General features: G+C 42.3%; 1 protein-coding gene and 1 non-coding gene across 3 annotated transcripts in view; both read left to right on the top strand.

Annotated features, from left to right (window-relative positions):
- The first annotated feature begins 7,556 nt into the window (after positions 1–7,556).
- Ep300 (EP300 lysine acetyltransferase) overlaps positions 7,557–25,563 on the top strand; it is a 70,216-nt gene continuing 52,209 nt past the window's right edge. For both annotated transcript variants that reach the window (XM_085831710.1, XM_085831709.1), the window contains exons 1-2: positions 7,557–7,880; positions 21,755–22,392. In XM_085831710.1, the coding sequence (XP_085687836.1) occupies positions 7,787–7,880; positions 21,755–22,392 (732 nt within the window). In that variant the 5' untranslated portion in view covers positions 7,557–7,786. The remainder of the gene's footprint in view (positions 7,881–21,754; positions 22,393–25,563) is intronic.
- LOC115029539 (U6 spliceosomal RNA) lies at positions 13,143–13,249 on the top strand. The gene has a single exon (XR_003835098.2). It is a non-coding gene; the product is annotated as a U6 spliceosomal RNA (small nuclear RNA).

The raw sequence follows: 25,563 nt of genomic DNA, 5'->3' as shown, positions 1-25,563 counted from the left end.
TAGGTAAGTATATTAGAGCTGTCTTCAGACACACCAGAAGAGGACATCAGGTCTCTTTACAGATGGTAGTGAGCCATCATGTGGTTGCTGGGATTTGAACTCAGGACCCTTAGAAGAGCAGTTAATGCTCTTAACCAGTGAGCCATCTCTCCAGCCCTAGACCCACTATTAATAATTTTTTTTTTTGAAGCCAGGTTTCCCTTTGTGGCCTTGAGTGTCCTTGAAATCACTATGTAGTCCAGGCTGGACTTGAACTCACAAAGATCTGTCTGCTTCTGCCTCTCAACAGCTGGGAATAAAGGTGTATGCTATTATGCCTCTTTCTTTCTTTTCTTTTCTCTTTCTTTCTTTCTTTCTTTCTTTCTTTCTTTCTTTTTTTTTTTTTTTCTGAGACAGGGTTTCTCTGTGCAGCCCTGGCTGTCCTGGAACTCACTTTGTAGACCAGGATGGCCTCGAACTCAGAAATCTGCCTGCCTCTGCTTCCCGAGTGCTGGGATTAAAGGCGTGCGCCACCATGCCTGGCTTCTTGCCTCTTCCTTCCTTCCTTTCTTTCTTTCTTTCTTTCTTTCTTTCTTTCTTTCTTTCTTTCTCTCTCTCTCTCTCTCTCTCTTTCTTTCTCTTTCTTTCCCTCTTTCTCTCTCTTTCTTCCTTTCTCTCCTTTCTCTTTCTTTCTTTCTTCCTCACTTTCTGTTTTTTTTTTTTTTGAGACAGAGTTTCTCTGGGTATCCCTGGCTGTCCTTGAACTCAAAAAAAAAAAAATTCCTGCCTCTGCCTCCCAAGTACTGGGATTAAAGCCATTTGCCACTGCCTGGCTCTTTCTTTTTTTAAAAATTTTGTGTTTATGGGCATTCTGACCGCGTGTGTGTTTGTGTACCACCACATATGTTGTTCCTGATACCCTCAGAGGCTGGAGGCCAAAAGAAGGTTTTGAATTCTTTAGAACTGCATTTACAAAGGGTTGTGAGGGCTCGTGTGGGGGTGTGTGCTGGAAATCAAACCCAGGTTCTCCCAGAGCAGCAAGTGCTCTTGAGTGCTGAGCCATCTCTTCAGTCTCGTAATTATACAGAATGTCTACTGTATATGTGTGTGTTTATGTACAAAAAAATTTTTTTTGCCTCTTTTCCTCTCTTTCCTCCTGGTTATTGTTTTTTTTTTCTGGTTATTATTATTTTTTTTCTGGTTATTGTTTTTGTTTTTGCAGATAGGTTTTTCTCCTTGTAGTCCTGGCTGTCCTGGAACTTTGTTCGAAGCTGGATTCGAACTTATAGAGATTTGATTACCTCTGCCTCTCAAGTGCTGGGATTAAAGTGAGTGTCACCAACACGCCTTACTTTAAATGTTATTTAGGTTTTTTGAGACAGGTTTTCTCTCATAACAGGTGTGGCTTACTACATAGACCAGGCTGGCCTTGAACTCAGAGATCTACCTGGCTTTGGCATTAAAAGTGTGGGCTACCACTGCTCTGTAAAAATCCTTGTTGTAAAGACAGCTGTATGTTTCCTAGGCTGGCTTTGTCCTTGCAGACTTTGAATCCTTTGCCTCTGCCTCCTTAGCGCTGGGGTTTACAGGTATGTGCTGCCATCCTCAGCTTCGGTTTTAAAATTCTTATTTCAGTGCTCTTACATGGATTGGTACCATCATCGGCATTTTATTTTCCCAAAACGACATTCCATATCTGATAAGAACTCTCCATAGTCTCTCTTCCTATGCCCTATCAAGGGCTGTTCTTTCTAGTGCTCCTGGGAATTTACTAATCCAGATATCCTTAAGTAGCAATTTCCTCTGAATTGACCAATTTCTTTCCAGAGGAGGTTTATTAAGACTATAGAAGTAAAGCCAGGTGGTGGTGTCACACATCTCTAATTCAGACATTCAGAAGTAGAGGCAGGCTGGTCTCTGTGAGTTCTAGGCCAACCTGGTCTACATATTGAGTTCCAGGATTGCCAGGGCTACAGAGAGAAGAAGCTCAGACTCAATAAGCCTAAGAAAGAGAGAGAGAGAGAGAGAGAGAGAGAGAGAGAGAGAGAGAGAGAGAAAAGAAAAGAAGAGAAGAGAAGAGAAAAGAAAAGAAAAGAAAAGAAAAGAAAAGAAAAGGAAGGAAGGAAAAAGGAAAGAAGGAAAGGAAGAAAGAACAAAGAAAGGAAGAAATAAAAACAAAGGAAGAAAGAATGAGAGAGAGAGAGGGAAAGAAAGGAAGAAAGAAAGGAAGGAAGGAAGGAAGGAAGGAAGAAAGAAAGAAAGAAAGAAAGAAAGAAAGAAAGAAAGAAAGGGAAAGAAAGTAAAGGGGGCAGAAGGGCTGGACAGAAATGAGATGACCCCATGCCTGTGACTCATGTGGTGACATCTTGGCCAAGTATAACTGATGTGAGCACATCGGAGGAGATTGTGTTCCCTCTTCTGTCTAGGGTTTGAATCTATGGCAATCATGGGGCACTTGGGAAGGTTCATGAAGAGGTTTCAGTGTTAACACACTCATACTGTTTCATTTTTCACCCTTCCAGTAGCTGGTGTCACATGTGCATATGTATCTGATCATGTGGACATGCATGTAGAGGCCAGAGTTGTGTTGGATGTCTTCCCCTATACCTGTGCACCTCATTATTATTTTGTTAGACTTTTCAAAGACCGGGTTTCTCTGTCTACCACCTTACTTTTTGAGACAGGGTCTCATTAAACTTGGAGCTCACCTATCTGCACAGTCGGCTGCGTAGTGAACAAACTCTGGGGTTCCTTTTGGGTCTCTGTCCTCCTCAGTGGTAGTGTTACAGATATGTGGGTCCCTTTCTGCCCTCCTCAGTGGTAGTGTTACAGATATATGGGTCCCTTTCTTGGAAGTTTTGTTTTAATATGGGTGATGGGGGGTCAAAGCTTGGGCCTCGTGTTTGTGTGGCAACCACTTTTCCCATTGGGCCATCTCCCTGGGGCACTAGTGCCTCCTTTGACTTATATACAATCCTTACCTTTTCACTGCTTTCCTATTCAGAGTTTGGAGTCTATCATCTAGGCTGCTCTTCGACTTGAGTATCCCCTGCCTCCATTCCTTCTGGACTCCATAGGATGGTATAAGGTGGTAAAGGTATAGTGAGCGGTTTCTATGCCACTACTCTTCCTCTACCCTGTAATACAGGTGGAGCCCAAGGCTTTGTGCAAACTAACTCTATGTTCTGCCTCTAAGACATGGAATAAAGTCGCCTGATGATGAAACCCACCTTACAGGAGATTAGGCGCTCCAAATCTTGAAGCTACTAGCTGATAAGATCCGACTTTCAGCCTGGTTCTTTTTGGTTTCAGTGTCCCAGTTCTTACCTGCTTGGTCCCCCAAATGACAACAGACAACTTCTTTTGCATAAATGTTTTCCTCCTTTTTTTTTTCCAGTGCTGAGGATAGATTCTAAAATTCACCTAAGCCATCTACTCTACCACCAAGCTATATCCCCAACCCAGTGATCAGTCTTTTTCTCTTTTGGGTGTCTCTATGTAGCCTTGGCTTTCCTGGAACTTTGAGTAGATCAGGCTGGCCCTGAACTCCCAGATACCTGACTGCCTCCATTTCTGGAGTATTGAGATTAAAGGCACGTCCCACCCTGACTACCACAATCTATACAGCTAAGCCTATGACTGATTAAATTTCCCGTGATTGCATTAGATATAATCCCATGTCAGGAGTGGTTTCTCTACCTCTATGTATGTGGGCCACATCTGGGGTCTTTGGAGGAGAGGGTATAGGGTCCCCTCAAACTGAGTTATAGGGCTAGAGAGATGGCTCAGTGGTTAAGAGCATTTACTGCTCTACTAGAGGTCCTGAGTTCAATTCCCTGCAACCACACAGTGGCTTATAACCATCTGTAAAGGGAGGATCGGTCGCATTCTTCTGGTGTCTGAAGACAGCTACAGTGTACTCATATAAATAAAAATAAATCTTTTAAAAAACTGAGTTACAGATGGTTGGAAGTTGCCATGTCAATGCTGGGAATCAAGTCTAGAGTCTTCTGGAAAGAGTGGTCTTTCCAGCCCCTGAAATCCCCCCCTTTTTTTTTTGAGATAGGGTTTCTCTGTGTAGTATGTAGTTCTGGCTGTCCTGTCATGTAGAGCAGGCAGGCCTCAAACTACAAGATCTTCCTGTCTCCTCCTCCCAAAAGGCATGATCCTAATTCTGATGTAGTACAGGCTAGTGTAAAGGTCCTGTTCTTGGCCTGCCTTCACCTCAACGTCTGTGCCCCCAATTTTCCTTTGCGGGGATTACAGGTGTGTGTAAGCCACGCCCAGTTATGATGCAGGAGTGTTGAGCCCAGGGTCTCACGCATGCTGTGAGAGCACTCTGACAACTGAGCTACATCCCCAGCCCTATATCTGAGTTTTTATTTTCTTTTTTTTGAAACAGGGTATCTCTGTGTAGCCCTGGCTGTCCTGGAACTCACTCTATAGACCAGGCTGGCCTCGAATTCAGAAACCTGCCTGCCTCTGCCTCCCAAGTGCTGGGATTAAAGGCATGCGCCACCGCTGCCCAGCTATCCTCTTGACAGTTTTAAGGAGGTACTTTCTGAGCCATTGTGGTGGTCTACACCTATAATTACAGCGTGTAGGGGGCTGAGACAGGTGGATTGCATGTCCAAAGACAAGCTGGGCAATTTAATGAGACATTGTCTCAAAGTAAAAATGAACCTGTCTCTCTAAGCCAAACCATGGCTTCAATTCTCAGTGCTGCATCTCCCCACTAGTTTGCCTGAACTAGGTTTGAAGATCACAAGACAGGACTCCTGTGGTGGCCAGCTAGCGTTGCTTCACAGGATCATTCCCATCAGTTTCAGATGCTTGTCATGTCTCAGAGCCAGTTCTCATCCTACCACCTAGTTCCTGGGGATGGAAACCTGGTCTTCAACTCACCAGCTCTCTATTTCTTCGAAAAATGGTTTGTCTGTGTAATCCTGAAACCTGCTCTGTATACCAGGCTGGTCTGGAATTCACAGAGTCCCACCTGCCTCCGACTCTCCAGTGCTGGAATTCAATGCATGCACCACCACCACCATTCAGCTAATTCTCAAGCTATACTCTTAGAAGTCAAAACAGCAAAAATGGAGGATGTCTGGCCACTAGCAAAACAGGTTAAGATATGAAATATGAGAAAATATGACCTGATGAGGGGGTTCAGCAAGCGTAGAACCAATTGCTCAGTCTGAGCTTTTTGGTTGGATCCTTGGAACCAAAACACGGGTACAGAAGATGAAATGACTCCTCTAGATTATCCTCTGACCTCCCCATGTGGGTCATGGGCATATATGTTCACACACTTATACATATCAACAGAGACACACAAGGTAAATGTAATTAAAAAATAGATCTGAGAAAAAAATTTATTTTCTTGATAGTACTGGTGACTGAACTGTTAAGGCCACAGGAATAGTAGGCAAACCTACCTATACAATAGGTAATGTCTTGAAGGTTTCCTTCAGTGTCACATAGATCCTTGGTACTTTCCCTATATTTGAGGATCCCAAACACAGAGAAGTCCTGTAATTTGAGAACCCTAAAAGCATGCTCCCTGCTTTCTGCTTCGAATTGGGCTGCCCTACACACTAGATTTAGGAGCATTTCCTCACATTTTTCTAGTGTTATAATTTTTTTTTTAGCACCGAACATTTTTTTGTCCTCTCCCATATTTATATTGAAGGCACTGCAGAAAGTGGTCTTTTATTAAGCTCATCTGCTAGAGATGGGTGGAAAATACCTTCAAAAGACCTTGGAAGTTTCAGGCAGGTAGGTTCACAAAAGTAGTTCTCAAGGATTCTTTTTTAAGAGTGGTAGCTGGTAAGGATGTGGACACCTGATGGGTAAAAATGTATGTAGGGTCTAGCCCTAAACAGCCTCCCACTGCTGTGGTCCTCCCCCTCCTAGTTATTCTAACTAACAATATCGTAGTCCAAATTTTTCATTCTTGAATCAGACATTTCAGAGAAAACTTAAAGGACTAGCAATATGACTTTGAGATATGAACTGCTCCTTTCGAGAAGGCGATGAAGAGGATGGAATGTGTTTCTACGCTGAAACACAGGTGCTTGGCGGATTTAATGGGGTTCCAAAGATCAAACCTGAGAGGGCAAACCCCGGGAGCTCTGCCCGTGGTTTTTCTTGTTTTCGCAGAGCAGCGCCTGAGCTCCAACTCCGTTCTGCGCAGAGACCCAGCCCAGGCACCTAACTGTCCACCGACCGAAAATACGTTCTAAGTTCACCCCGACCCCCCCCCCCCCCACTTCTTTCGAGACCTCCCCTTTAAAGGGAGCCACCGAGTGACGCCGGGGGAGTTTGCGGAAGCGCCTACCGCGTTGGGGCCCTTGGGCGGATCCCGTGATTGGAGCCGGCACCGCCCCCGGCGCCGCTTCCCCCATTGTGTGAGCTGCAAGGCAGCGGCCCCGCCCTCGCCCCGCCTCCCTGTTCCTCGGCCCCTCCCCCTCTCGCCTTCCCCCCCCCCCCCCCCCATCTTGGCTCATTTCCGGCCGCCGCCGCTGCTACCGCTATCCTGTAAGGAGGATTCGGCAGAGGCAAGAAACAACAGCCGCCATCTTGTTTGTGTGCTAGCCTGTGGGGGGGTGGGGGGGAGGAGGAGAGAGCGGAGAGGGACCGGGAGAGAGAGAGTGGGGCAAGCGGGACGCCCGGCTGAGTGCGAACTGCGCGAGCAGGGAGTGAGGAGGGTACCTGGCTGGAGAGCAGCGGCGGCGACCGAGACAGTGGTTGGGGGCCCCGGGGCGCAAAGGCTGAGGCGACCCTCAGTCCCCTCCTTGCCCGCACACACCCCCACCGCAGCCCGGGCCGGCGTCGACGCCTAAGGGGGGGAACCATTACATAAGCCCGCGCCCCGCGGCGCCTCTGCCCGCCGTCCGAGGCGGCCCCCGAGCCGAGCCCCCGGCAGGCACCTGGCTGCCGGGGGGTGAGGGCCAGGGAGGCGGCCGGACTGATTTCTCCTCCCCGGGCTTGCGAGTGGAGGCGGAGAAGCGCGGCGCGCGGAGAGGCCGCGTCGGTGGGCTCGGCGTCAGCGCGGGCTTGCGGGCGGGCGGGCGGACGGCCCGGCCCGGCCCCCCTGGCCCTCGGGGCCGGCGAGCTCCACGCTCGGCGTCGTCGCTGCTGCGCCTCCGCTTGTCCGCTGCGCGATGTGAGGCGGCCCCGGCGCCAGTCTGGCTCTCGGCTCGGCTGAGCTCAGTGTGGCCATTAGGGGCCGGTGCGGCAGCGGCGGCGCGGAGCGCAGCGGCAGGAGCAGGAGGAGGAGGGCGGCTCTCAGGGTGGGGGCGCAGGCCCGGGAGGGGGCACCGGGAGGAGGTGAGTGTCTCTGGTCGCCTCCTCCTCTCCCCCTTTTTCGCCCCCGCCTCCTTGTGGCGATGAGAAGGAGGAGGACAGCGCCGAGGAGGAAGAAGCTGATGGCGGCGGCGGAGCTCCGAGAGACCTCGGCTGGGCAGGGGCTCGCCGTGGCGGGCTGGGGACTGCGTCTGTAGAGCTGTGAGTTCCCGAGAATTCGCTGCAGCGGACGTGCTCGTGGGATCAGTGTTGCTGTACCCTCCTCCCGGCCTGGTTTAGGCCCGGCCCCTCGCACTTGCCCCTACCATTTCTGTTGAGTCCGCATCCCTCTCCGGCCACCGCAACCAGGCGAAGAGAAAAAGGAACTTCCCCCCACCCCTCTTGGGTGGCGGCGGAGCTCCGGAGCCCACCCTTTGGAGCGGGGCGGGGACCCCGTTTCGGAGAAGAGATTTCCTCAGGATTCTCGTTTTTTTCCTCCGCTGTATCTCCGAAAGAATTAAAAATGGCCGAGAATGTGGTGGAACCCGGGCCGCCTTCAGCCAAGCGGCCTAAACTCTCATCTCCGGCCCTCTCGGCGTCCGCCAGCGATGGCACAGGTTAGTCTCGGGACTCCCGGCCTTCCATAGTTCCCTTCGTCTTTTCTGCTCGTTGCACCTTCATTTCAGGGTGTTTCTGTGTATCTCTTCCCATTTCCCCGGCCGGTGTTTAATTTTAAAGGTTTTGAATGGACTAGTCGAAGACGTCCAGTAGCCCAACCATTTTCTTTGCCTTCTGATACATTCATTGCAACACTATGTCATGTCAGATCGTTGTGTGTTCTGGAATTAAGAGGTTAGAAGTGGGAGCTGCAGGGACCTTTATTGTTGGCTCCATGCAATTTAATTTGGGAAATGCCGGTACAATTGTGTGTGACGGCTTTTATGCACTTTTACTATTTTTGTTACTGGTGAATGAGGGATTTCAGCTCTTTCTCCCCTGTTACAATGAATTCTTTTTTCCTCTGCTTTCCCACCTTTAATGATTTTTGCTCTTGTGAGGCAGATTTTCTGTTGAGGAATGGGGGCGGAAGACAAATCGTGGTGTCTGCGATCCAAGGTTTTAAGTGTAACTAAAGTTCAACAAAATACTGTTCTTAGGTCCCCTCTCCCCATCCTTGCCTCAAGAGTCAGGATGGACCGCAGTTTATTTTATATCCATTTGCCATGAAACCAAAATGTCTCAAACTGCGTGTTGAGGTGTAGACCTGAGGCGTTTCCTTTGCAGTTTGTCACACTCTTACATAGAAGGGAAAGAAAAAAGATGAACCCTTTCTGGAATTAGGTCCTTAGAAATGGAGATAATAAGTTGAAAGACTCCCAGTCATGAACTTCCAACTAAAGTGATTGTACAAGTTTAAAAATGAACCTGAGGTTTTGTGCTTGTATGTTTGTTTTGTTTTGCTTTTTGGACCTTTGCAATTCCAGTTTACAAGATCAAGGAATTCTTTTCTCCAGTCAGCCCCTTTGTTAGGAGACCTGAAGGGAGGCTCTCCCTTGTCTGTTCTTTTTCCTGCTTACTGTTAGTTTAGTGTTATTCTGATGATCACCGACCTGGTCCTCTCTTGCTGTCTGACTTGTTTGAGAGGCCAAGATAATGAAGAAGAAGAAGAAAAAGAAGAAGAAGAATGGCTAGTCATCTGACAGTCCACTAGATGTTCCTCCTTACTGCAAGCATCCCTTTAACTCAGAGAAGAGGCTCCACATCCCTCCATCTGCCAATGAGAGTGTATAGTGGAGTTAAATGTACCCTGCAAGTTGTAGAGAACGTGTGGGCCATGTTTCTGAGTAATATTTCTATTAAGGCGTGAAAATAAGATAGAACTAGTGCTTTACTCTGCTTTTTTAGCAGCTGTATTTCAAACCATGAGTTTTGCTCACCTGCAACAGTTGGGAAAGATGAGTCTTGCAGTGTCCTAAGGCTCTAACTTTAGTTATATGTGAGCATTCAGCTGTAAAGTTTCCATAGTCTTAGAGAATTTTTTAAAAATTATGTCTTTGAAATTCATAAGCATAGATATTTTATAGACACATTTGCTTTGGATTTTTTGTTTCCTCCTCTGTCCCCATAATAAGTGTACTTCTGTAACATGTTCACAAGTTACCATATTTGACATAGCCAGTAACAAGAAATATTATGGAAAACTTTTAAAAAGTTTTTGGATGTTCTGATTTTGAGTGACTTAGTCATAAAGTCTGTTCATGCATTTCTGTTCAGGTGGACTACTGCATTTATCTGATCTATGTAATTTACTAAATTGTATAACTTTTTGCTAACTTTCATGGTTAAAAAAAGGCAAAACTTGCTTTGGGTGTCTTTGAATATCATTACTGGAGTCTTTGGGTGGTAGTGGTGGGGCTGGGGTTTTCTTTGTGTAGGCCTAGATGTCCTGGAATTCACATCACCAGCCTCTACCTCCCAAGTGCTGGGTTTAAAGGCAGGTGCCACCACTGACCACCAATTTCTAGAGTCTTAAATGTGAAAAAAATTTCAATACTGAGATTGGTTTATTCTTAGTAGTAAGGGTTATAGTAATATTAGTAACTTTTCTTCTCTTAACATTGTAGTGACGGTTAAATTTTTCCTCTTTTAAAATTTATATACTGTTAGGTCGGTTTTATTTTGTTTTGAGACAGGATTTTTGTAGCTCTGACTATCCTAGAACTCTCCATGTTGATAAGACTGGCCTTAAGCTCACAGAGCCGCCTGCTTCTGCCTCCTGTTTGCTGGGGTTAAAGGCCTGTGTCACAAGGACCTGCTTGTTTCTTTTCCTTTCTTTTCTTTTCTTTTTTTTTTTTTTAATTTGATACAGGGTATCACTACATAACCCTGACTGGCCTACAATCTAGAGAGAAATGATTGCCTCTGCCTCCCTTCCCCATGGTGGGATTAAAGGTGTGTGCCACCAAGACCAACAGGTGTATAATTTAAATTATACCTTCCTAGTTTTTTTTTGTCAGGGCTGGGCGAAATTTATCATGAGGGTGCCATTACATTTTGGTAGTTCTTTGGATCCAGAAACGTGATATTAATACATTTTTAGGCAACTTGTAAGGAAGCATTTTACATTTAAAACTTACAGTGTCAAGCCGGGCAGTGGTGGTGCACGCCTTTAATCCCAGCACTTAGGAGGCAGAGGCAGGTGGATTTCTGAGTTCCAGGTCAGCCTGGTCTACAGAGTGAGTTCCAGGACAGCCAGGGCTACACAGAGAAACCCTGTCTCACAAAACAAAACAAAAACAAAAACAAAAACCTTGGTGTCTTTATTTTGATCTTTTCCCTTCTCCCCCCAGGGTTGTAACCTTGGTTGTCCTGGAACTCATGTGGACTCATAATAAAATCTATCTGCCTCTGCCTGCAGTGTTGGGATTAAAGATCATTGATTAAAGACTTGCATTTTGATTTTTAAGATGTTCATTGGGTGTTTTATAAACCTGAAAGTTGGTTGTTGTGCCTGATTTTATCTAAAGCTGGCCAAAATTCTAAAAAAAAATTTTAAATGCACATTGGTGTTTTGCCTCTGTGTGTGTGTTATATATATACATATAATACACACATGCATATATATGAATGACAGTGCTGCATCTCCTGTGACTGTTGTCTGCTGTTACAGGCAGGGGTAAACTCCCATGTGGGTGCTGGGAATTGAACCCATGTCCTCTGGAAGAACAGCCGGTGTATTTATTGCTGAACCATCTCTCCAGCTGGACTCTACAAACTTTTAAAAAAGTACATTAGGCTTATAAAATGTGTAGTGTATGTATACCTATCAAATATTTGAATGTATTTTCTTTATAAAAAAGAAACTAAGTCTGTGAGATGGTAAGCTCTGAGGTATCACAAAACAGATGAGTATTTAACCCAACTTGTGAGCCCCCCACCCCTTTTTTCTTATTTTCTTTTTGGGGTTTTCAAGACAAAGTTTTTCTATGTAACAACCAGCTTGGCTGTCTTGGAACTTCAAATGTAGACCAAGCTGGCCTTGTGCTCATAGAGAGCTGTCTGCTTCTGCCTCCCAAGTACTTGGGATTAAAGGTTGAGCCACCAAACCCTGTCAACTTGGATTTAGGTGGCAATGCAGAATTAAGAGGACCCCAGGTACATTATGAATTTTCCAGGTTAAGTCCAGTGACTTGATTTAGGTTCACATTTTCTGTTGAAATGGGAAACAATAAAGCCTGCCTTCCCTTCCCTTCCTTCTTTCCTCTCTGTCTGTCTGTCTTTGTTTTTGTACTTCAGTGTTTGCATTTCAGTATTTCTTTTCTTTTTTTGAGTCTCATGTAGCTCTAGCAGCCTAGAACTCACCATGAAGACCATGCTCAAAGATTGTTTCTGCCTCTGATTGTCCTGCTGAAACTTAACTTTCTTCTATTCTTTCTCCCCTAGAAGACCATAAAAGCTATTTGTAAACTTTTTATATATATATATATAAAATTGTTCACAGAAGTTAATAGGTAAGTTTTTGAATACTTGTTGAATTAATTATATCTGCTGATCTTAAATGATGGCAGTGATGAGTGTGATCTTTTTCCTTCCTTGCTCAGTGAACATTTTGTCACTGCTTGGAAATCACTTAAAGAACTCTTAAGAGGCTGTGTAAAGATGGGTAACAGTTTTAGGACTTAGCACACAATTCAGTAGGGTATACATTTCCTTCTGTAGCCCTACTGTGTGGATAACTGAATTGGCTTGGATTTATGTCCCAAACCAATCTCTCTACCCCAGTTTCAAAGACACTAAGGAAACAGTGTATGAAGTCTACTATGAATTTTACTACTAGGTTAGTGTATACTAGTATATACTAGAGAACTGGTAAAGAGTGTATACTAGAGAACTGGTAAAGAGTGTATACTAGTGTATACTAGAGAACTGGTAAAGATTGTTTTGCTACAGCTTTTTTGCCCCTGCCTCCCCAGTGAGAGATTACAGGAGCAAGCCACACATTTTTTTTAAAATATGTTTTATTTTTCTCAAGATAACACTGTATAAAGGAAATGACTTACTGTCCTACTCAGAATCCGTCTGTGGAGTTGTGTTGTGTTTGTTTTTGCTCAGATCTTGGCATTATGCTTTAATTTTTTTGTTTTGTTTTTATTTTAGTTGCAAAATGTGTACAATAGAGTTGCTTTAAAATCTGATAGGTTGAACAGCCAACCTCATGGTTTAGGGAGGTGGTGCTGTGCTGACTGGTGAAATACAGCGGAACACTTTGCCCCACACCTTAAATTTCTCAAAGCCTTATAAATTAAGTGATAGGCCCTCAAGTAGATTGTCTGGTTGACAGTGACAGTTAAGTACGGGTTCTTTTCCCCATCAGGTGCTAGTGATGAGTGAATTGATGATCGATTGAGAAAGAGAAGAGGGCTAATGCCCTTTGGCATTTAGTTTCTACCCCTTCTTGAAGAAAATACTTTGAAATACTTTCAAGATGAATGCAGAGTGGTGTTCGTAGACATGCTAAATATTGCCTCATAAATGGGAGTATAAAGTAATTAATATATTGTGGTAAATTAAAAAAAAACCTCAGATGTTATTTTTTCCAGTTTATAATATCCAACAATTAATGAGAAATAGGAAGTAGTTTTCATTTTGTGGTCTTCATTCAGTTTCTTTTTTTTTTTTTTTAACTTTAAAGATGGGATCTTATTGTGTTGCTAGGTGGTCTGAAAACTCTAAGGTTCAACCAACCTTCCAGTTAAGCCTCCTTAGTAGCTAGGACTACAGGCACGCTGCACTATACCTGCTTGAAGCTATTGTAAGTGTGAGAAATTTTAGTGAAACAATTTATACCAAAGATTAAGATAAACCAAACATTTAATTTTGTGCTTGTTTTGGCCACACATAGACTAAGATTGAAATAATACATAGAAGATTAGCATGGTCACTGTATAAGGATGTCACAAAAGTGAGTTGGACATGGTCATTTTTGTACACCTATAATTCCAGCAGTTAAGAGGCGATGGCAAGAGGATTGAGTGTTTGAGCTCAGCCTTAGCTATAATGTAGCAAGGCCCTCCTACCTCAAAACAAAAATGAAGAAATCAAAATACAATAATGATTTTTTTTGGCAAATAACTATTTTTTCACATGATGGCTAGTAGTTTCTTTCTGAAATTTTAATTAATATTTTTTTGTTGCTCATTTCTTGAAAAGAGTATAAAATGGGGCTGTTAAGATGGCTGAGTGGGTAAAAATACTTACTTGTGCATTCCTGTATATTCGAGTTCAACCTGTAGAACCTAAATAAAAAGTAAAAAGGAGAGCCAATCTACAAATTTGTACTGACCACCATATGCATGCTGTGATGAGCATGTACATACAGACATAATGGAGAGCTAAGAGAATACTTATTAGTTAAGCCTCTTAGCAATTTGGTTTGTTTGTTTTTTTTTCACTTTTTTATTTTTAGATTTATTTTGCATATTAGTATTTTGCTTGTATGTGTATACCATGAGTGTACCTGGTGCTCTCAGATCAGAAGAGGGTGTGGATCCCCGAGACTGGAGCTGTCTGTCATATGTGTGCTTGGAACCGTACCCAGACTGTCTGTAAGAGCAGTAAGTGCTCTTAACCATTGTGCCATTTCTCCAGCTCCACATATAAAATTTGTTCTTAGATAACACAGTCTTTTAGATACTTCAAAGAACAACCGAAGTTTTATTGAGAAGATAATTTTAAAGCTAGCATGGTCTGTCTACATAGCAGGTTCTAGGTCACCCAAGGATATGTAGTGAGAGCCAATCTCAAAAAACAAAACAAAACAAACCCCTACTGAACAATAAAGCTGAGTGGTGACAGAGAATGGGCTTTGGAGTCAGACTTGTACAACTGAGAATCCCCTGCCTTTATTAACTGAACCAACTTAGAGTTCATCTTCCTTACCCAGTGTGCCCACTGTTAATAGGACTGTGGTAATGAATAAGTGGGAATGCTCTGTACAGTGCTTAGGAAAACTGCAGTCCTAAAACTCCAGGAGGGTGAGATTAATTATTTCTAGTTAGAGTCTAGCCTTGGCTACAAAGTGATATTACTACATAAATGACAATGAGACAAAAGAAATCTAAAGCCCAGGACAGCACTTGATATTGTGCAATGTGTACACACATGAAATGTGAAGAAGTTACTGCCAACTCCACCACAGGACATTAGTGGTAGACTTTTATTTTAATGGACATACAGATAAAATGGATAAAGACAAAGGAAAGAAGTGCAGAGAGGAGGTGATCACGTAAGTCTTGTAGCAGATTTTTATTATCACCCCCTAAAGATTAAATCTGCCAGTACTATAAGAAGAATAAGGGAGCAGAGAGGCAAACCTAAGAATGAGAGCACTCTTAAGCATGGTATACCTATAATCCCAGCATTTGCGAGTTGGGAGCATGAAACTGCAAGTTTTTTAGGCTAGACTGGATTAGAAGTGAGGGTTTGTTCTAAGAAAATCAACCAAAGCAATGTATGTACTTGCTACCACACAGTGTTTTGTATCTAAATAATTAAAAACTAGTTGGTATTTATTAGCAGTATGAGAAACAGATTCAAATTGTTCTTGGTTTTTGTTTTTGTATTTTTCAAGACAGGGTTTCTCTGTATTTGATCCTTTGGAACTAGAGTTATAGACAGTTAAGAGGTACCATGTGGGTGCCTGGAATTGAACCCTAGCAGTAACAAGTATTGACTGCTAAGCCATCTCTTCAATTACTGTTTTTGTTGTTTTGAGACAAAGTCTCATTCTGTCCTGGAACTCACTGTAATAGCAGAGTAGCTCAGACTCCTTTGAAATCTTTTTTTTTTTTTTTCCCCTGAGACAGGGTTTCTCTGTAAAGTCCTGGCTGTCCTGGAACTTACTTTGTAGACCAGGCTGGCCTCGAACTCAGAAATCCACCTACCTCTGCCTCCCAAGTGCTGGGATTAAAGGCCACCACCGCCTGGCTTGAAATCTTTTGAGATGCTTCTGCTTGTCCTGGTATCCTGAGGTAGAATCACTGTGCCTGTCCAAAAGATACTTCTTTTTATTTTTTTGAGACAGGATTTCTCTTTGTGTAGCCCTTGCCTTGCTGCCGTAGAACGCACTCTATAGACCAGGCTGGCCTAAGAACTTAAGAGATCTGCTTACTTCTGCTTCCTTAGTAGTCCACCACCATCCAGCCAAAAGATACTTTCCTAAAGAGGAAGAAAAATGTAGTGCTTTTTAGTTTAGTTTTATCGCATCAAGATTATATACATATGTGAATGACAGAATCTTATGCTATAACTCAGGCTAACTTCAAACTATGACAACCCTACCTGCTTCCTATGGGTCAGGGTCACAGGTCTGAGCCATCAACACTTACCTCAAGGATTAAGAACTACATTTAAATGTAGAGCCAGAAACCTTGGTCACAGTGTAAAACTTATTGTATGTGTATGTGTGTGTTTGTATGTTGGTGTATGTGTGTGGACCAGTGGGTGATTTTTTTTGTTGTTGTTGTTGGCTATCTTCTGTAATCACACTTCACCTAATTTTTTGAGATGGGGTCCCACTGAATATGAAGTGCATTGTTTAGGCTATATAGGCTGGGCAGCAAGGCTCAGGGATCCTTCTCTATCTACTTGCCCAGGGTTGGAAATAGGTGTCACTACCTGGCGTTTACATGGGCACTGGGGGCTCACTCAGGTCTTTATGCTGGAGTAGCAAGCACTTTATTCACAGAAGTCATCTTCCATCTCTACTGATGAGTGAATGATATTCCCTCCCTTCTGCCTTAGTGTCCTTGAGTGCTGGGATTACAGTGATGTGCCACTATTTTCAGGTATTTAGTTTTGGTTTTTCAAAGCACTGATTGCAATCCCCTTGAGGAATTTCATGGCCTATTGTTAGCTTGTGAACCACAATTTAAAGAGTATTAGAACAAAGAGTTTTAACGATGGCAGTAGTCTTTTGGTCTAATGTTTTTTATATACTTGTTTGCTGGGCATTTATGCTTTCTTGGTTTATGAAACACTCCATGTTCAAACAGACATGTTTTTGTTTTCCCTTCCCAGAATTTGCAGATACAGGTAAAAGACTGACACTGCAGAAGTCTGGTATGACCAGCATTTCTTTGGGAAGTATAGATAGGAACAGATGGGTGAATATGAAGCCTAGCTTCTGTAACCATACTTCACACTGGTCCGTGTCTGTGAGGGTTTTGTGTCTTGTTGTGGAATCTCATAACACATATGATGTGCCTTGGCTGAAATAGGGGAGTGCATGAGGCTAGAAAGTGGTCATTCCATTAACCTATAAATCCCACTTGCCTGGATAGTAAGAAGTTAGAGATGATGATGGAGGGGTTAAACATGTGGCTAACAATGCTTACAGAAGTTTAAACTGCACATTTTAGCCGTTTAAATGGATGTAAAATTATACTTAAGATATTAAAATGAGGTAAGACTTGGGAAGAGGCAGTAAGGGAAGAGAATTTTAAGAGTCTGGTTTTAGTAAAGGTGGTCTTTCTCACAGAAGATAGAAAAAAGTGGTAAGGTTTGAAAGTTAGGTGGCTGAGATATTATAACTGGGTATTGATTCCAGTATAAGTAGCCAGATGGAGAAATCTATGATTATTTTCAAGTTTCAAGTTGGGGAAAATGGGTGGGCAATTTAATTTACTAAGGGATTATAGTATGAGAAGTTTGTGTGTGGGTAGGTGGGGGGAGTGTATGTATGTGTTGTATGAACAGATAGATATACTAATGGATATACTAGGGAAGTGACTCAAACCTTGGACATTTGGAAGTTTCTTCTGAATTGAGAAAGGTAGTTTTCATTTGATGTCTGTTCCTTAGACATTTAGAATAATATAAAGAAGATGAACCAGGGTAGTTTCTGCTAAGGTGGTATACACAGACACAGTTTCCTTACAAACAGTGCACTAGGAGTCTTTAAAGGTATCTGATAGGGGCCAGTCAGTGGTGACACATGCCTTTGGGGAGGCAGAAGCAGGTGGATTTCTGTGAGTTGGAGGCCAGTCTAGTCTACAGACTGAGTTCCAGAACAGCCAGCCCTACACAAATCTATAGGCCTGATTGAACACTGCCTCCCCCCAAAAGATAGCTGATAAAGATATTTCAGATTTCAGACATAGGTCTTGGATATTGCTGGAAAATTCATATAGCAAAAGGTGCACGTTAACAAAAGTGATTAGGGCTGAAAGTACTTAGTTTTTGTTAGACATGGGGAAGGGATTTCACATAAATACAAATGATGTGGCTAGAATGTATGTTGTATGTTTGGATGTTTTCATTGAGACAGAAATGGATAAGACAAACATGGTAAGGAATTTATTTGCCATTATTGGGTTTTCTCAATAAAAACCGTAGGAGTAAGAAAATGGTTGGTGTAGACTGTTGTGATGGCTCGGAGTATCCAGAGTAAATTGCAGGGAGAGGACCTGAGAGCAGAATAGCTGTTCTAAGACTCCTTTGTAGACCAACCTGGTCTAGAACACAAGACATCTGCCTGAGTGCTAGTAGATTAAAGGCCACCATTGCCTGGCCAGAGGCTTTTTATTTATTTTATTGAGTGTACATTTGGTGTGTGGGCTAGAGAACTTTGTGGAGTTGTTTCCATTACTTTTATCTCTATTCTAGGATTTGAATTCAGGTGGTGAGGCTTTTGGAGCAAGTTTTTTTTTTTAACCTACCGAGCCATCTATTTTTCTGGCAACTCGAGATTTTAAGAATAAATGATTGGCTACTTTCTCTGTTTATCCTCTTCTATAGGTATTCCTTCTCAACAAACTCTGAAGTTTATTGATAAAGTCAAGACATCATACAGTGATAACATAGTTTGGGTTTAATGTGAATATACCATTCACTTGATTTACCAAAAAACCCTATTTTTGTTTGTGTAAATGAGTGCACATGTGTGTGTGCTTGTAAAGACCAGTAGAATGTGTAAAATCCCCTCTAGCTAGACTTACAGGCAGTTGTGAACTGACAATTTTGATGCTGGGAACTGAACTCAGTTCTGTTGCAAGAGCAGCAAGTGCTCGTAACCACTGAGCCTGTTGCTAGTCTGCTCAGCTGATTTTTATTTATTTTTTACATGTGAGTGTTGACCTGCACATGTCTGTGTGAACCGTGTATGCATGTAAGTTCTTTGAATAGAACTGGGTCTTCTGCAAGAGCAAGAAGTGCTTTCATCCTCTGCGCTGTCACTCCCACTCCCCTGAGCTCTTATTTTTTTATTATTTAATTATTTATGTAAAAGGTAAGGTTTTACTATGTAGCCCTGGCTGATCTGGAGCATCCTGTGTAGACCAGACCACTCTCAAATTGGAAGAGATCTGCCTACCTGCTGTCCCACTTATTTTTCTTTTGTGTGTATAGGCATTTTACCCCTATGCATGTCTGTACCGTGAGTGTGCAGTGCCAGAAGAGGGTATTGGATCCTCTGGAACTTTAATTACAGATGATTTTGAGCCACCATGTTGGTGCCATAAATTAAATTGGTTTTTCTGTAAGAACAGCCATTGCTTTTAACTTCTGGGCAATTTATTAATTTATTTTGTTTTTTTTTGAGAGAAGATCTCTCTGTCCTGGCTGGCCTTGGACTCACAGAAATCCATCTACCTCTGCCTCCTAAGAGCTGGGATTAAATGCCTGTGCTATGCACTTACATATAAGTAGGAAGCCTAAACTGGAATTGTGCAAGAGCAGTGTGTATTCTCTGCTGCAGAGCTATCTAGCACTCCCCCTCAAAACTAGGGTTTTTGGGGACGGGGAGGGGGGGAACCCACACATCCCGTGTTTTAAAAATCGTCCACTAACAACTGAGCTTTATTTCTACACCTTAGTTTTTTCTCCACATGTTATTTGTGTGTGCCATGACTGGACAACTTGTGTGACTCTGAGTTGTCTCTCTCTCCATCATGATGGTAGGGGATCAGCTCATTATCAAACTTGTTAGGAGTTGCCTGCCTTTATTACTAGCTGAGCCATCTTAGTGGACTGCTCCTGCTGTTTTTATTACTATGTTTATTTTGTGACTTTTCTCCATAATTTGTGACATGTATAAAAATAAGTAGTTGAAGGTTATCTTAGTTTCTTCACTATACTCAGTATGATGATAATAGACTATTTTCTATGATTTATTATATTCCAGTGGAAAGTAAAAAAAAATACTTAAAGTAATCTCAATTATGTAAATATCAAGGATGTAATGAAAAAAGTATATTAGGCAATTTTTGAATGGTAGCTTTCAATCACTTTCATTCAAAATTTATGTTCCAAATTATCCATGGGTTTTTTAATTAAATTTTTTTGGTTTTTGTTTTCATTATTTGTATATTTGTGTTTGTGTTTGTATACATGAATGTGTTGCTTTTGGAGGCCAGCAGAAGATATTAAGTCTCCTGGAACTGGAGTTAGAAATGGTTCTGAGCCTCATGAATTGGGGAGCTTCCATCCTCTGCAGTAGCTGTGCAGACTGTCCTCTGAGCATGGCTTATCTCTTGCATGTTTATGGTAGAAGGGTCGGTCAGGGTCTTTAAAAGAAGAAACGAAACGAGTGCTTCCACTGCCCGGCATTAATGCTTTCTTCGTGGAAACCTTAAAGGAAAGACAACTCAAACACTTAAGCATTAAAACAAGTCAGTAAGATGGTGATGTTTGTCTAATATAGTCTAGAATGACCTTGAACTCCTTATCTGGTCTCCATTTCTCAAGTGCTGGCATTATAGGAGTATGCTGTACCTATGGGCTAAAAGAATACTGGCGTCCGTGTCCATGTGTGGAAGTCTGTGCCACTTGAAATTTTGCAGTCAAACGCAGGGAAAAGTATCTAAGTGTGTTAAGAGCCATTAAGATATTCTCCCCTTGCCACACAATAAAGCATTGGCTGGTATAAAATGCGAAAGTGCCAATATTGAGCCAAAATCTGTAATATGTCTACAATTCGTGGTTGAGGTGTAGAGAGTGGCTGTTTGCAATTAAATGGTACCCAGAGGCATAACACGTTCTGGCTAGATTTTGGTTAAGGCAAACTTTTGTGTAGGGTACAAGTCATATGTAACCAAATCCACTTTCCTAGAAAAGGCTATACTAGTGATATGAAACGTGATCAACTGTGGTAGACAGTTGGTTCTGTTCTACTGCATCCAGACTTGTGTTGGTTGTGGATGTATTATAGTACTTAGTTTTCATTTTAACTTACTTTCTAAGGAACACTGGAACTGCCCAATTTAATTTTAAAAGTTGGAGGATTTTGTTTTGAGACAAGATTTCTCTGTAAGCCTGTTCTGTCCTCAGCTCCCAAGTGCTAATGCCATCATGCTGAATTTAGATTAGCATTTAAACAAATTATTAAAGCATTGGAAAGAAGTCTCAGTGGTTACAAGCATCTCCTACCTTTCCACAGGTCTAAGTTCAGCTTTCGGTGCCCAAGTTAGGCCGCTCACAACTACTTCTAATTCCATCTTCAAGGAAGATGCTCTTTTCTGATCTCTGTTGGCACACACATAAACACAAAGAAGTAACAATTGAAAACAAACATTTTAAATTAATTTGTCTGTGTACATGTCTTTGTGAGTCATCCCTGTGGGTGTGAAAGTCAAAGGACAGCTTATAGGAATCAGTTCTCTTCTTTATCCATGAGGTTTCTTGGCCATGAACTCCAGTTGTCAGGCTTAGCTGCAAGTGCAATTCTCTAGAGTCCTCTCTGACCCAGCATGCCTTCTAACAATTATTAGTACTAAGTTTTCAGCAATTCATTTAGTGGGTATTGTGCTAACATTCAGTCCTCTTTTAACTTGGTGTTATGCCTCGGTTCTTAGGTTTTGCATCGGGTTTTGTTTTTTGTTTCTGTTTGTTTTTTGTTGTTTTGGTTTGGTTTTGTTTTTCTTCTTTTCTTTTCTTCTCTTTTCTTCTTCTTTTTTTTTTTTTTTTTTTGGTTTGGTTTGGTTTTGGAGATAGGGTTTCTCTGTGTAGCCCTGGCTGTCTTGGAACTCACTTTGTAGACCAGGCTGGCCTCGAACTCAGAAATCCGCCTTGCCTCTGCCTTCTGAGTGCTGGGATTAAAGGCGTGTGCCACCACGCCCGGCTTGGTTTTTCAAGATAGGGTTTCTCTATATAATAAGCCCTGGCTGTCCTATACTCCCTTTGTAGACCAGGCTGGCCTCAAACTCACTGAAATCTGCCTGCCTTTGCTTTCTGGGTTCTGGGATTAAAGGCATGTGCCACCGTATGTGGCTAGTTCTTAAGTTTTGTAGCTTGTTTAGCTAGCCAAAATTAGCCTTTTAGAAAAGAATACAATACTAGTTTAGTATATTAAAAAGCTTCAATAAAATAAACATTTAGTTTTCTTTGGAGATTTGTAGATGTAATTAATTTATGCTTACCGAGAACTAAATTGTCTTAAGAGCTTCTGATTTTGGTTGTGTCACATTTAACCTTTATTTTTTCTATTTGTTTTTAGATTTTGGTTCACTGTTTGACCTGGAACATGACTTACCAGATGAATTAATCAACTCTACAGAATTGGGACTAACCAATGGTGGCGATATCAGTCAGCTTCAGACAAGTCTTGGAATAGTACAAGACGCAGCCTCGAAACATAAACAGCTGTCAGAACTGCTGAGGTCTGGTAGCTCCCCTAACCTCAACATGGGAGTCGGTGGCCCAGGCCAAGTGATGGCCAGCCAGGCCCAACAGAACAGCCCTGGATTAAGTTTGATAAATAGCATGGTCAAAAGCCCAATGGCGCAGACAGGCTTGACTTCTCCTAACATGGGGATTGGCAGTAGTGGACCAAATCCGGGTCCTACTCAGTCCCCAGCAGGTATGATGAACAGTCCAGTGAACCAGCCTGCCATGGGAATGAACACAGGGATGAATGCTGGCATGAATCCTGGAATGTTAGCTGCAGGCAATGGACAAGGGATAATGCCCAATCAAGTCATGAATGGTTCCATTGGAGCAGGCCGGGGACGGCCAAACATGCAGTACCCAAATGCAGGCATGGGCAATGCTGGCAGTTTATTGACTGAGCCACTACAGCAGGGCTCTCCTCAGATGGGAGGACAACCAGGATTGAGAGGCCCCCAACCACTTAAGGTGAGTCCTGTGTGTGTTTGTAACCTTTTGTCCATTTTAGTAATCAAGCTCGAGGTTATTTATTTTTGTATTTATGTGCCAAGGATCTAAGTTCAAGTCATAAGCTCTTAAAATTTATAGAAAATATTTTTTTTTTTTTGGTTTTTCGAGACAGGTTTTCTCTGTGTAGCCCTGGCTGTCCTGGCACTCAGTTTGTAGACCAGGCTGGCCTCGAACTCAGAAATCCGCCTGCCTCTGCCTCCCAAGTGCTGGGATTAAAGGCGTGTGCCACCACACCCGGCTTGAAAATATTTTTATACTTGACTGGTATCCTGTACCTTCATGATTCTTTTGAAATGGTAGCCTATGGATTCCTAATCTTTCTGGTCTCTAACTGTCCGAATATTTTTAACTCCTTTTAGAATCCACATTATCCTTGTAGTTTCCTCATAAAAGTACAATTTTAAGATAGCAGGTATTAACACTGTTTAGGCAGAGAATTCATTTGTTCTATTTCAGCTCCTTTATTCGTGAGGGTTCTAGGCCATGAACTCAGGTTAATCACTGTCCAGTGCAAAACAAAGATGCTCTGACCAAAGACCAAGGCTTACAGCAGCAGTAGTTTGTAGGTTTAAACAAAAACACTAAGAAGGTACTTGACACCATATTATTAATTTAGTTAGCAAATAACTATGGGCTACTACATGAATGAGACATGAATTTCCTCCTGTGGAGCAGACCTGAAATCCAATCAAGAAACCTATGGTTTACCCTCATTATAGTAAGGATACTATTGCAACCTTGGGAACATCTTAGCTTGCAGATGCATGGCTTGGTGAGACCATCAGTGGCTTCACTCCCTAGCAGCCTGCTACCTTTTACCTCCTAGCACGTGAAAGCTAGTCAGCAGGGAGGAATATTCCCGCTCCATTCCACCTCTCTTCTCCATGTTCTGTAACCAAAGTGTGTGGTTTCAAAAGTAATATTCTACCATCTAGATCAGGTGGACAATTGAAACAATGGCAATAGTCGATATTGGTGGCTTCTGGAGCATCTCCAACTGGCATTGAGAATTTTCATTTAGTAACCTATGGCTTTGGGAGCAGCGGTATGCATAAGCAGACTTATGCAGAATACTTCTGTTTAAATTTTTTTTTTCCTGACAGAGTGGTGGAACATCTTTAATCCCAGGACTTGGAAGGCAGAGGCAGGTGGATTTCAGTGAATTCTAAGCCAGCCATGAATCCAAAAAAAAAAAAAGGATGGGCACACTTGACACTTGTCCTCCTTACCATTTTACTGTTTAAGAATAGGGTGTTTTGTTTTGTTTTGTTTTTGTTTTTTTCTTTCTGCTTGGACTTGAAGCTTTAAGATATTCTCCTGGCTTTTACAGGAGTTCTCTGTATCCGAATTCAGGTTCTCAAGCTTGCATTTCATTAATTTTTTTACTCACTGAGCTATCTTTCTTCTCCTAAAGAGTATTTTTTCATTTTTTATTGTTATTTGTATGTGATGTGTTTGTGGACATTTCTGTTCTACTATGGGGATAGAACACAACTTAGTGAAGTTCTCTCTTTCCACCTTAATGTAGGTTTTGGGGATTAAACAGCATTGTCTTCAAGTTTAAACACCAAAATCTTTTACCTTATCTAAGCCATCCTGCCAGCCCTGAAATTGTATTTTTGTTTTTAAAGATTATTTTATTTATATGAGTACACTGTAGCTGTCTTCAGATACAACAGAAGAGGGAGTCAGATCCCATTACAAATGTTTGTGAGGCACCATGTGGTTGCTAGGAATTGAACTCAGGACCTCTTGAAGATCAGTCAGTGTTCTTAGCCGTCTCTCTAGCCCTCTAAAATTGTATTTTTTATTAATTTTTTTTTTGGTAGTTTTTCGAGACAGGGTTTCTCTGTGTAGACCTGGCTGTCCTGGATCTCACTTTGTAGACCAGGCTGGCCTCGAACTCAGAAATCCGCCTGCCTCTGCCTCCTGAGTGCTGGGATTAAAGGCATGCACCGCCACGCCCGGCTAAAATTGTATTTTTATTTAGCTAACAGAATAGCAGGTTTCTAGATGGGTTTTTAATATATTCTTAGATTTGACTAGTCTTTCCCCCAAGTCCAAAACTTGTCTACCCACAGTGTTCTTTGTTCTACCATTTCAAATGTATTAAGCTCTCTTCCCTCTCTCACATATCCTACTATGGTATCTTTGTGTTGTTCTCACCTCTGCACGTGCTCTGAAGTTAAACTTACAAATTTAAATATTTGAAGCTAAGATCTACATATGAGAGATTGTGTGGAATTTATCTTTCTGGGCCTGAGTTACCTCATGCTTTCATTTTCCTACAAATTTAATTTTTAGTTACAGCTGAATTTCATTGTGTATATGTATAAATTTTTGTAGCCATTTGTTAGTTGAGGGACATCTCGGCTGCTGCTTTTTCCTAGCTTTTTGTATAGAACAGCTGTCAACATGGAGATAATGTGGAACTTACCTAATTATGTCAGACAAGTGTTAGGAAGCAGAGAGAGATTCATTGCCTAAGTCAGTGTGTTAAAAATTTGTTACTTAGCTGGGCAGTGCTGTCACACGCCTTTGATCCCAGCACTTGGGAGGCAGAGGATTTGTGAGTTCGAAGACAGCCAGGACTATGCAGAGAAACCCTGTCTCAAAAAACCAAAAAAAAGTTGTTGTTTTTAAATTGTGTGTGTGTACATATGCATTACACATGGAAGCTGCAGACCAGAAGCACTGGATTTCCCCGTGTAGCTGTTATTACAGGCAGTTGTGGACCTCCTGTCTTGTCCCAGGACATCTCTCCAGTCTGTCCTTTCACAGATTATATTATATCACTGCCATACTACATGGCAGTGAGCAAAACTTTCATAGAGCTTACATTTTAATAGGGAAATTCACAACTTAAGATGCTTTTGTTATTTTGTTTTGTGTTTTGAGACAGAGTTTCTCTGAAGAGCCCTGGTTGTCCTGGGGCTAGCTCTGTAGATGAGGCTGGCTTCAAACTCAAAGACATTTGCTTGCCTCTGCTTCCAGAGTACCAGGTTTAAAGGTTTGCACAATCATTGGGCAAAAAAGATAAATCTTGAGCTGAGCATGGTAGCATACATTTTTGATCCCAGCACTTGGGAGCCAGAGCCACATGGATGGATCTCTGAATTAAAGGCCAGC

Source organism: Mus caroli, unplaced genomic scaffold (genome assembly GCF_978045245.1).
Source record: "Mus caroli unplaced genomic scaffold, Mus_caroli_1 scaffold_16, whole genome shotgun sequence".
NCBI classification, from domain to species: domain Eukaryota; kingdom Metazoa; phylum Chordata; class Mammalia; order Rodentia; family Muridae; genus Mus; species Mus caroli.
This window is presented reverse-complemented; position numbering and strand designations above follow the sequence as displayed.